Source organism: Vombatus ursinus, unplaced genomic scaffold (genome assembly GCF_900497805.2).
Source record: "Vombatus ursinus unplaced genomic scaffold, bare-nosed wombat genome assembly UNPS02014778.1, whole genome shotgun sequence".
Lineage (NCBI taxonomy): Eukaryota > Metazoa > Chordata > Mammalia > Diprotodontia > Vombatidae > Vombatus > Vombatus ursinus.
The window spans coordinates 4,926,971-4,940,230 of NW_020954556.1; the positions used below are offsets into that span (position 1 = coordinate 4,926,971).

The following is a 13,260-nucleotide window of genomic DNA, read 5'->3' on the forward strand; positions in this document are numbered from 1 at the left end:
AAAACCAGGGTGATCCTCAAATATCTTTCACATTTGCTAATGAAAAATTAACTTAAATCATAAAGGAAAATGGGCTAAACAAGTGATTAAGCAGAACCAAAAATGAGCTACTTAACTGTGCCTTTTTTCTATTTATTAATTTCTCTCCTTACATACAGTTTCAATGTTATTTGCCCCAGATTCAATCATTCCAGAATAGCAAAAGGAAACTTGTCAAAAGAACTTGGAAAAGTAATAACTCTGGATATCTTTATACATGGAGACAAACTGCAGCATGCATATTATGAAGCCTGGCATTCATGAAGCTCCTAGAATTCATGTTTGCCACCTTAAATCAGAAATAAGGACTGCCAAAGCATACTGAGTGAAAGTGTTAGAAAATAAGAGTTGACAATATAGAAAAGTGCTTTTTTCATGAGATTTTTATAATAGAGAGATATGGCCAGACCAAGAAACTCCCAAATGTCAACACAGAGGATGTAGTCCCAGTGGTTAGGCTGGCCTCATTGCCTGCCACAAATGGTTTCAAAAAAGAGAAGACTCATATACTTTGTTAGAGAGGAAGGACTCAGGAGTGTGAAGTAATACTTCATATTTAGAGAAATGAAATATTTCAAATAAAATGTTACATTACTTTTAATTTTCATTTTACATACATTATTAAAGCCAAAATAAAATGTTTTCATTTAACAGATCTCTAATGAAATGTAAACTTTCTGAAATTTCTGATAAAACCTACACAAATATAATACCTCATGATTTTCTGTATATGACCAACAGATTTTTCTTGGGGGTAGTGGTATAAAAAGTGGAAGTAGAATGGGAAAGGGTAAGGCAGCACACATAAAGTGAAATAAATATTCTGAAATAATAGTATAGAAGCTTCACATACTATTAATATGACTTTTTTTTTTAAGGCAATTGGGGTTAAGTGACTTGCCTAGGGTCACACAGCTAGTAAGTGTCAAGTGTTTGGTCTGAGGCCGGATTTGAACTCAGGTCCTCCTGACTTCAGGGCCAGTGCTCTATCCACTGCGCCACCTAGCTGCCCCATAAAGCACCAATTCTTTTTTTATTTTATTTTAAATTTTTTTTATTAATATGACTTTTAAAAAAATCTACATAAGTGTATTCATTTAAAAATTCCCAAGTAAAAACAGTTAAATGAGAATTATTAAAACTACCAAAAAAATTCCTTATAACCCTTTGAGAATCTCTATAGTATTCTTTCAAATTATAGCTATTATAGCGCAGGCTATGTCTCCTGAGAGATGATTAACAGCTCCATGGAGAAGGAAGTATGAGGAGAGAAAAAATCCACTAAAATGTTGGCAATAATGTTATTCAAAATCAAGGTAAAATGAACCTGAACACAATTCAAACTATAAAAGTTGATGGGTAAATGTGATTTGAGTTTTCAAAGAACTTTTCAGTTATATACCAATTGTTTAAGTGAAGTAGATCTGTACTTAAGATTATAAAGGGATGAACTACTTGAAACAAAACAACACAAAGTGAAAACTTTAATCCCAGACTAAGTTAACAAGAGTTAACCTATTTTTAAAGTAGATTATGCCAGGGAAGCAGATGGTGACACTCAATTATAGATATATTAACATCTAGTAAAGAATTGCTTTTGTTTATCGTAATAAAGACACATCAATCTTAATTCTGAAGCTACTTTGTCTAGGGTCAGAGAACTTTACAGATCCATTACATAAAGAGTTCCTCACCTTCCCCCAAAGTAAACTTTTTCGCTATTTTTTTTTTTTTTGGCGAGGCAATTGGTGTTTAGTGACTTGCCCAGGGTCACATAGCTATTAAGTGTCAAGTGTCTGGTCTGAGACCGAATTTGAATTCAGGTCCTCCTGACTCCAGGTCCAGTGCTCTATCCACTGCACCACCTAGCTGCCCCTCAAAGTAAACTTTTTGTCAGAGAAGAAAAAAACTGAAGACTAAAGTGTGGCACAGTAAAAGAAGACTGAACCTGAGGTCAGAGGACCTGGTCATGGTTCTGTCAGTAGCTGATGTAGACTCAGTAGGCACATTTCATCTTTGTGAACCACAGATCTCTCATCTATAACATGAGAAGAATAATTCACAAGGTTGTTGTAAAAATCAAGGGAGACAGTATCATGTCTTGCAGTTTACAAAGTGTCTATTTATGCTAGCTACCACTATTACTGAAAAGACAACATTCCATGTTAGGTACCTGGCGGTCAAGATCAACATAGGCATCATTTCCAAGAGAAACTGGAGATTCCTTGCTCATCAGCTGAAATGAAGATGACAAAGATTTCACTTGAGGAATAATATTAAGAAAAAGAACAAGAAATAATAAGAAATGTATTCTCATCCATTCTAGGTGCTATATTACAAGCACAAGTAACTGAACACTGTAATAATTAAGCATAGAATACAAATAAAATGTAAACAGAAACTTTTTACTATTTACTATTGTTTGTTTAGTGATACATGCTTTTCACAATGGGTCAAGGTACATGATTTCAATCCAGAAGCAGTCTAAAATACAGAATTGGATTCTAGTATAGCCTCAGTCATAGTAATCCAATGAACTTATTATTTAAAAAAAATTATTTAGTATTTTATTTTTCCCCAATTACATGTAAAAACAATTTTAACCAACATAATTTATTCTTACCATGAACAAGAAATTCATTAAGTTAAAAACTACTAAATTAGTTATTATGTCCATTTAGGAACAAAATAGAGGAAAGGAAATACAACATAACAGCCAAATTAAATGCCACAGATTTTTATTTTTTTAAAGATAGCTTTAATTTCTGAAGTAAAAATAAGCTAGGTAAAATACAATTTTAAGATCATCTAAGAAGTAAAAGTACCTTTTCAGATACTTCTAATGCTTACTTTTCTTTCAAATTACTTTATACTTCCTTGTTTACACGCTGTGTTCAATTAAATTTAAGTTCCCGAAGGCAGAGGCTATGTCATTTTTGTCTTTGTATCCTGAAAGTCTAGCCTAATGCCTTTCCTATAATAAGTACATGATAAATGTTTACTGAATTGGAATAATTAAAACGTTCTCCAAAAATGGGGTAACAGAATCTAATTATTTAATTTTCGTTTCTATTATTTAGAATAATGCACATCCTTTAGAATATTTCTACATCCAATTCTAGTTAAAATGAAATATGCTGAAGTCTGAAAAATATGAAAAGAAAAAGGTTCAATACATACCTCTTGAATGGCTGTCATGACAACGTGCTGAACAGACTCTTCCATCACCATAATGGCCTGGATGTACTCTGAAAAGAAGAACGCTCTGGAATGTCACTGTTCAAATTAAGAACTCTTAAGAGACTGAAGGCTAATACCTCATGCATCTGGTGACAAGCATTTCTTTTTGCTTTAGGTTGTTCCTGGGGAATTCTCAAGCATACACACTTGGCTAATGGGATGAGTATAAAGTTAAGGCCCAAACTTCACATATGTCTTTCAAACTACAAAACAATTTTCTTCTTTTTCTCACCATATAAGGTCAGTTTATGGCAGGGGTGGGGAACCTACAGCCTTGAGGCCACATGTGGCCCTCTAAATCCTCAAGTGCAGCCCTTTCACTGAATCCAAACTTCACAGAACAAATCCCCTTAAAAAAAGAATTTGTTCTATAGAACTTGGACTCAGTTCAAAGGGCTGCACTTGAGGAACTAGAGGGCCATATGGGGCCTCGAGGCTGCAGGTTCCCCACCCCTGATAGACGATGGACAAGTTTTAGTGAGAGTTGGCTTAGGTGACAATGTGGAAAAAATACTTACAATAGGGCTGATCAGACTCTACGTCAATCTCCCTTAAAAATTGAAAATGCTAGGGGCAGCTAGGTGGCACAGTGGATAGAGCACCGGCCCTAAAGTCAGGAGTACCTGAGTTCAAATCCAGCCTCAGACCAAACACTTGACACTTACTAGCTTGTATGACCCTGGGCAAGTCACTTAACCCCAACTGCCAAAAAAAAATCCAACTACTAAAAATTGAAAATGCTGTTTTATATTTGTCTATGTTGTGTTGTTAAAAATGAGGGTTACAAAAATGCACGTGAATGAAAGGTATTTGGTCCCATACAATTATTTACTTTTCATTTATTTTACCCTAAAAAACATTAAAGACCTAAGAAACTTAGAAAAGCTTTTAAAGTAGGGTCATTTAAGTGACGCAAGCAAAAGGGTTGATATATAGCCAGTGGCCTCTAGGGGGCAGGCATTTCATAGAAATGGAATTGAAAGTGGTAAAGTCAATGTTTCCAAGTGAAAACAGATTTGTCAGTTCCAAGATTGCTACTACCAACAGTCATTTCTTGCCTATCAGTAATGGCAGTTATAAGACTACTTATTGCAAAAGCAGCAGGACTAGTTCTATACATTTTCAGCTTAATATGACAGTATTGGTGGCAAGCCTGAAACGACAATAAGACCTAATTTTCAAAATTGTTTTTTTTCCCCATAATTCTCTTAAGAAATAAGAAAATTTAAGCTCAAGGCTTGCTTTAAGGTCATTTAGATAATATGCTAAAGTATATTACAGTAGATAATGGTTTACTGGCTTGGAGGCTTTAAATGTGAAAGAAATGAGTTTAAATTATGGAAAACAGGTTTATAACAAGATATAACAATCTCCTATTATAAAGTTAAACAGCTCAAATAATCTTCAAATGGGTGAAGTTCTAATCAGTTTGGGCTATTATAAGGGTAGCCCTTTGCAAAAACCTAAATTATAAACAATAACAAAAAATCCAGCTATCATTCTTATGATCCAGTGTAACATAGTAGCATTTCAGGTTAGAGTTAAAGCTTCTAGTTTAATAAAATATTTTATAATGAAAGCATTCTAATAAAAAATATGATGGTCCAATCAAATGAACATAAGCCCAAACCAAGCATTATCATTACAGCAATTTACAAAGTATTACAGACAACAGACACACAGCACTGTTTTTCATGAGCTGACCAGATTCTACCATGTCCTTAAGTTTTGAGTTCAATACTTTTAAGAAGCAGCTCCTCATCATTGTTGAAATATAGCAGCATTCAAAGGTATTAAATTCCAAGTCTAAATGTAGTCAGCATACTAAGAATAATGCTCCAGAGACCTAAAAACAGAAGCAGCAATGACAGTGACAATGTACTAGGGGAGGTAATGATATTATACTGGAGGAGAGGAGAAAAGAAGAGAGAGTGACATTTGAGTAGGAAGGGCAGAAAGTTAGTAAGGTGTGAGAGGGGAAGCGTTAGTTAATAAGCGGTGTTGCCACGTCAAGGCCCTTCCCCGCGAACACCGTAAAATGCTAAATGAGAAAATGACCATGAGTACTACATTAATATATCATATTTTATTTTACAAACTTCTAAATCCAATGCTTCATTGTGAGATGTCACATCGGGGCATGAGGGTGATCCTGTGTTCTTAAAGGTTTTCCTTGCAAAAGTAAAAACTCTAGCACGTTCTACCATTGAAGGGTCTTTGAGGATGTGCTCAGCAAAAAAATGATTTCCAAGGACCAGCCTAGCTAAATACGGAGAGGCTCATCGCCATTAGGTTTGGCCACTTGGTGAGGAATTCCTCTGGTCAAGGAAAGCCATGAAACAAAAATAAAAATGTCCCTAGTACTATGCAGGCTCCTTAAGTGATGGTGGCAGTGGCAGAAAAGGGGCAGAGATTAAGAATTCAGTTTTTAGACTGTGTATAAATATTAACTTAGTTTTTATACTCTAAATGTTAGATCCTTGTCCAGTGACCAAGTATGCATACTACTGAAGAACTTAATTTTAGCCAACTTGGTATCCTCATTATATATGAAAACAAAAGGCAAAAGAAGTTGCAACTTAATGGATAGATGGCTCACAGGTTCTCCTTGGAGTGGTAAATAAGGGAGTTGGCAGAAACAGTTTTATTCTATGTTCAAAAGAAAAACATTTCATGGAACATTTGGTCATCATGAATTGCAATGCTCATGATAAGTACTTGTAAAAAAAGAGCACTATAAAAAATGGGTTATGTGCCAAGAGCTGTTAAAGCAGACAAGGAGGCAGAGAAATTATATGAAGAATTCTGTAAGACTCTCCAAATTTAATTAACATCAGCTTTAATACTCAATGACTTCAAGGCAAAGATGGGCAAACAGGGCAAAAACAAAACAAAACAAAACAAAAATATACATATATAGGAAAAGATGGTTCAAAAGGTTTTGTTTTGTTTTGTTTTTTTAAAGAGAGGTCAATGGCTTTTAGAGTATAACAAGAATACTTTCTTGAGGACAGAATCAGAAGGTGCTGGACACAGTAAGCACCAATTAACAATTTTAAAATTAAAGTCATTATGTTATAATAGACAGGAAATGACTGGTTACCTATGGCAGAGGAGGTCACTTCTGAATCATTTGTCTATGTAAATAAAGTCAGAACACTATCTTGTTGGAGCAAAGATAAAAATCAATATAAAACTCAGAGACAAATAATAAAACTGAGATGAAGAGATTATGTGTAATTGAGTAAACACCAACATGATCTGATGTCGAAGAAACGGAAAAAAAAAAAGAAACACAAGTTACCATTTTCTAAGTTTAACTGACCCAATTAATTATCCCAAAACTGAGACAAAAGAAACTAACAATTGCCTTAGCCAAATACTTGATCTCCTTGCCATGATGACAAATGTGGCAACCAAAGGCATAATCAGCTCAGAATACAATATCCTTTGTAAAATCCTGCAGAGGAAGATGGCAAAGGATTACAGGCAGTGTCATCTCATGTAACAAGAGCAAAGAGTTGTGAAAACAACAAGTTTAGAGAACACTGATCATCTGAACACTGAATAGGACCATCACTCAGAGAATCTGGAAGGTGACTGCTTCATGTATTGGGAATCCTACATCCACATCCTTCACAGTGCCCTCAGCACAATTTAGCTTGGTTGGATACATGGCCAAGCTTTCTCTAAATTAGTGTAAATTTTGGCCTATCTAAACCAAGTCAATGAAAAATGTCCTGTCGAAATTAAGCCACTGGATAGACAACTCATACAGGTGATCGATTCATCAGTACATATATCTGGGACAGATACTATTTAAAGCCAATGAGTGGGATCTAGAATTAAACAGGAACAAAAGGACCAGCTAGATCCAGTCACATATCACCAATTGCCAACATGTCATCTGCTTCATGTCCTAAAGACATCTGAAACTCAAGATACCCAAAGAAGCAGAACTCATCCTTGCCCACAAATTCTCCCCTTCTCTGAACTTCTGTATTACTGGCAAAGGCACCACCATCCTCTCGGTCACCTAAACTCACAATTTTGGCACCGCCGATTTCTCACTCAAACTCAACCTGCACATCTAATCTGCTGCCAAGTCGTTTCTACCTTCACATCTTTTACACGCATTCCCTTCCCCTTACTTACACAGTTACCAACCTAGTAGAGGGCTTCATTGCTGCAAGTCTGGACCAGTGCAATAGCTTTCTGATAGTTCTCCCTGTCTTGAGTTTCTCTCTACTCCTGTACATCCTGCTCTCAGCTACCAAAATGATTTCCTCAAGTTCAAGTTCGTCTATGTCACTCTTAACTCAATAAACTCCAGTGGCTTCTGATTACCTTCAGGATCAAACTTTGTTTGGCTTTTTAAAGCCCTTCAAGATCCAGCCCTTTCGAGTTTGGGGTCTTTTAATATTTTACTTCCGTCCACATATTCTATGATCCAGCAACACTGGCTTTCTGGCTGTTCCTCAAACTTGACACTCTAGGCCCTATTTCTCTACATTTTTGCTGCTTGTCCTACGTGCCTGGAATGCTCTTCCAATTCACTTTAGCCTTCTGGCTTCCTTCAAGACTCGGTTCAAATTTCACCTTTTGTAGGAGGTCTTTCCTGATTCTCCTCAATGCTAGTGCCTTTCTTTTGAGATCACCTCCCATTTACAAAATATTTATCTATCACGTGCCTTGTTATTTACAGATTGTCTCTCCCATTAGAATGTATGCTCTTTGACAACAAAGACTGTTTTTCTATTTGTTCTGGACATGCTGAGTTTCAGATGTCTATGCCATCTAGTTCAAGATGTCCAAAAGGTAACTAGTTAGTTCAAAAGAGAGTCAAGGTTTGGATATACTGATCTGGAAATCAACTGCATGGAATCCAGTGCCAAGGAACCTAAACGAAAGTCTGTAGCATGTTAGGTGGATCCCTTGTTAAGAAACTGAGAACAAATGGGCAGCTAAGTGGCTCACTGGATAGAGCACAGGCCCTGGAGTCAAGAGGACCCAAGTTCAAATTCGGCCTCAGACACATGATAATTATTAGCTGCGTGACCCTAGGCAAGTCACTTAACCCCAAATGCTTCACCCCCCCCCCAAAAAAAGAAAGAAAGAAAATAAGATGGACAGACAGGGCTTGAATGTGATCTGCATCACTGGTGGAAGCACCTACATTGATGCAATAATAGGTTTAATAAAGTACTAGAAGTGTTTTATTCCAGAAAACTTTTCTAAGTATTTAAATTTACTGTAAAAGTCCATGTTTACTAGTTGTTTTAGTAGAAAGTTAAAAAAACAATTTATCAGTTATCAGAGAACATTCTATTTAAGTGGAATCTTATAAGTGCCAAAACTTTTAGCACAGAAAAAGAGAAAATTCCTTGGATTGGGGTTCTGGTCCTGAATTGGCTACTTATGAGCATATAATTTTGGGATAAGTCACATTGTTTCTTTGGACTCACTTCCTTCATCTATAAAAGTGGGGACGAGACCAGATGTTCTTTAATCTAAGTTCTCATCCAGTCTTGACATTATGAGTCTAAATTATAAAGTACACACTTACTTGCCTTCTTAAATAGACTGTATGGAATGTGATTTAACCTTTACTTGATAATCTACTGAGTCTACTGTTATGACCAATCACTAAACTATAAAACAGCAGCTTTTCTGTTCTCCATTGTAAATGTCATTCTTATCACTCTTTTCTTTCTAATTTGCTGTGATATGAGGTACCAGATAACCAAGTTTATTAAATATGTTTAAATTAAGAGTTAATAAACTCAGAATGGAAGCCCAAATATCTCTTCTGAAGAAGAAAACACAGAGCCTTCTGAAAAAAATGCAGAGCCTCCAAATTTTAGTTGTCTTGGGAACTTTTTATTTAGTTCTTGTTTCTTGCTAAATTCCACAAATACATCTTTCAGGTAAATAAGGTTTTTTGTACTGTATTCAATAAAAACTTTCAACATTCCTTTATATTTTTAGGTTGCTGGGTAATTTTTTTTTTAAATTGTAAGCACCACCAAACCTGTATACCATTTAATTTCTATTTCATGGAAAAAAAAAATATAAGATGCTCCTTCCACTATGAGAATATACTTACACAATTCAGTGTCTATTCCTTTATTAAAAACATTAACCCTAATACTTGATATTTCATTATTTAGTAAGCAAAACCTTATATTTCTGCAAACCATCAAAGGAATTAAGGAAGGTCTCATCAAGGCTGTCTGAAATCTCCTAGTGACAAACACTGCATAACCCTTTTGAGCAAGAACTTTCAGAGAACTTTTAGAGTTAAATATTCTCACTGTTAGAATCATTTGTCTGTGGTGACAGAGTCTAGTGAATGGGAGAAGCAGAAAACAACTTCCCCAGTCTTAAGAAACTTATACATAAGTCGCTCCTCCGAGAAGTAGCAGGAATTTACCCACACACGTTAGTGACACAGAGTGAAAGAAGAGCATTTTCTTTGAAGTGAGAGAATTTTATGTATTGATTTTCTAATATGATTTGCATAGACAAAACTAGAACAGAAAATTAACACAGATAGAGAATACCAAATATGAAAGAAATCAGAATGCACTAGATAAGAAAAATTTTAAATATATAATAACAAAACTGAATACAAAAGACCTAAGACCAGTGGCAAGAAAATGCCTTCACTTTACCAATGCTGACTGCCATCAAATTTATCGCCACTCTTTTGGGGGAAAAGGGAGGTCTAGACCTGTGAATTTATTTGTATAAGGAACTCTCACTTTTCTTTCTACCAATGAAATAAGCTGGGTCTTGATCTACTATACCATTTTGTCTCTCATCATTCTAATACTCTTGTCACTAGAATTCTAGAATATATGGGCAGTACTAAAAAGTGTGTTGGGTCAGAGGAAAAAAAGTTAGTGGGCTTATTTGTTCTATCCTAAGTTTCTAAAGCAAAGTAAATCATAGTGAAACTGTGCTTACTTTATCACCTACTCACTCCAACCTGCAATATACCTCTATTCCCATCATTCTAATGAAACTAAAATTTTGGAGCAGCTAGGTGGTGCAGTAGATAGAGCTCCGGCCTTGGAGTCAGGAGGACCCGAGCTCAAATCCGGCCTCAGACACTCGACACCCTGGATAAGTCACTTAACCCCAACTGCCTCACCAAAAAGCAAAAAACAAACAAACAAGAAAACTCCTGTTCAAATTTTTGAGGTACTGGTGAATATCGAGGTAGAAGTTTCCATCTCTCAGTTGAAAATATGGGATTGGAGCTCTGGGGCATTATTATGGGTAAAGATACAGGTATGAGAGTTATCTGCTTAGAGGTGATCAGTGAATCCATGGGAGTAGATAAAAAAAGAGGACCAAGTACAGAATCTTGGGGAATCTTGGGGAAGGACTAGAGAAAAATAAGAAGGTAAGAAAATAGAATTCTTGTAGTCAGAGTCGGTGGTGTCATAAAGGCCAGAGGAGGAAAGTTATCAAGAAGACAAAGGTTTATCCCCACGTCAAAGTACTCCAAAAAGGTCAAGGATAAATGAGGAAAAAGACTATTGGATTTAGAAAATACAGAGTGGTCATTAGCAGATATTGAAATTAATTCCATGCATTCAAAACTGAAATCATTCCCTGCACACCACAACCACCCCTTTCCGCTAACTTTTCTACTTCTGCTGATAGCACTACTAGTCTCCTGTTTATCTAGGCTTTTAAACTTCAGATATATCATCTAGTCTTTATTCCCTTTTATTCCTCACCTTCAATCAGTTGCCAATCCTTGGCATCTCTATTTCCACAATCTATTTCTCTATCTCTTCCTTCTACTTTCATACAAACTTCCTTGCTTCAGGTCTACTTAATATTTTGCCTGCCTAAATCTTTTTTAACAGAACCTTAACTTGTCTCCGTGCTTCCAGTCTATCCATTCTCCATCCTATTCTTACCACTGTTACACTTGATTACAAAAAAAAAAAAAAAACCCAAAACATTTAAGTATCTGATCAGAAGGAACTATGGCGATACAGTGAAAAAACAAAAATGCTCCTGTCTCAAGAAGTTTATATTCTATTCAACCTGCTGACTTGCCCAGTGACTGCCAAAAACCTGATAATGGTATTCAAGGCCCTCCACAATTTGGTTCCAACTTATTTTTTCAGCTTTACCTAATATTATTAGTCACCAAACACTTTATATACATATTCTTGTCTACACTGCTTCCAATTGCTGGAATAATCCACTCCTCTCTGTCTCGTATTCAAGGCCTAACTCAGACAACACCTCTTCTTTGAAGCTATTCCTTGTTTTCCCGACCAAAATTGATCTCTGCATCATTAAATTTCTCATAGCATTTTTTTCACTTCTCACTCTACACAATCTTTATCATACCTATCTTTGCATCCTGAACACCATGCTCAGTATTTTGTACATGGTAGTTGCTTAATAAATATATGTTGAAACAAAGAAGAATTTACAATAGGCTACTTTAAGTTTTTTCGAGACAGAACAGAGTAGTATAATGTAGATGCTGGCCAAAAAAACCACACTCAGCTGGTGATTAAGAAATTTTCCTAACATGAAAATGTTCAGCCGCCAGACCACTTACCTTTCAAATTGTTCACTCTCTATAATTAAACTCAGCTTTCCAAATTCCTTTTTTTTGTAACCTAATACCTTCCCTTTGACACTCAAAGACCTTGGTTTCAGAAGTGCCACCTCTCTACTTGTTCTTCTACTTCCAAGTGACTGCTTCATCCTCTTTCCAACTCTTAATTCGTATCTTCTTAAAGGATTTTCCTTGGCCCTCTTTTCTCTCTACAACCTCTCTCTTGGCGATTTCATTCACTTCACTGATGTAAAATCACCGTCTCTATTGTGATGACTCTCAAGTCTACACACCTGCAGCTCTGACCTTTTTTCTGAACTCCAGATCCACAACTCTAATTCAGGACAGCACAACCTGGACATGTGACCAGTATCTTAAACTCAACTGTTTCATTAAATTGAGCTGAATGTCTAAAATTTAATACTCTAAATCAACTTCTCCTTCTGACAGTGCTTTCTATCTGTGACTCTACCATTTTCCCTATCTCAGTCATGATCTTAACTTTTGCCTTGATTTGCCTTTTCCCCTTTCCTTCACGTTTTCCACCCAAATACTTAGCAAGCAGGGTCAACTCTACCTCTACAGCATCTCTTGGACCTTCCCTTCCTCTCCATTCTTAGTACTGTCATCCTACTAAAGGCCCTCACTGCTACCCACTTAAAAACGGTTACAAAGAAATCCTAGATGTTTTCTGCACAGAATCTGTCTCTTCATTTGAATTCATCCTTCATGTCACCATTAGACTAATCTGATGCACATATCTGATCATGTCACTCTGCTCAAAAATCCACAGTGGCTACTGATTAATGTACAAGTTACCATGCATGGGTACTCAAGGTTCTCTATGATCTGGCAACACCTTACTTTTCCAGCTATAGCTCACATCACTTCTCTTCATTTACTCTATGTTCCAGCCAAACTGCACAAATAGAAATAGTATCCCAGTTTCACACATTGTGTTCTTTGCTTATATGTTTTTCTCAGGCTGATACCTATACACAATATGTCCTCTTTTTTCTATCCTTTGTTGAATGAATTGCTCTATTCATCATTTAGAAATCCATGTTATCTTCCTGAAACTTTCTCTGATCCCCTTGGGGTCATTTAACAACATGGTACCCCTAGACCTCACAGAACTTTATTTTGTAATTTTTTAATGCACTTATCATTGCATTATATTTATACAGGGTGCCTCAAGTCTTAGGTCAGTTTTAAGCTTTAATAGCTAAAAACTGCCCTAAGACTGATATGACACCCTGTATGTGTTGCTCTTATCTTCTTTTACTAGGCTATAAGCCCCCTATAGGCTTTGTACCTCTTGCTCAATGCCTAACAAAGTGCTGTGCACACAGTAGGTGCTAATAAATGTGTGTTATATCATATAT

The 13,260-nt window shown here is 36.0% G+C and overlaps 1 protein-coding gene across 2 annotated transcripts in view; it reads right to left on the bottom strand.

The window, feature by feature from the left end:
- HOOK3 (hook microtubule tethering protein 3) overlaps positions 1 to 13,260 on the bottom strand; it is a 109,848-nt gene that overhangs the window by 58,021 nt on the left and 38,567 nt on the right. For both annotated transcript variants that reach the window (XM_027865469.1, XM_027865468.1), the window contains exons 6-7: positions 3,220 to 3,287; positions 2,213 to 2,275 (exon numbers count right to left, since the gene is read on the bottom strand). In XM_027865469.1, coding sequence (XP_027721270.1) covers positions 2,213 to 2,275; positions 3,220 to 3,287 — 131 coding nt within the window. The remainder of the gene's footprint in view (positions 1 to 2,212; positions 2,276 to 3,219; positions 3,288 to 13,260) is intronic.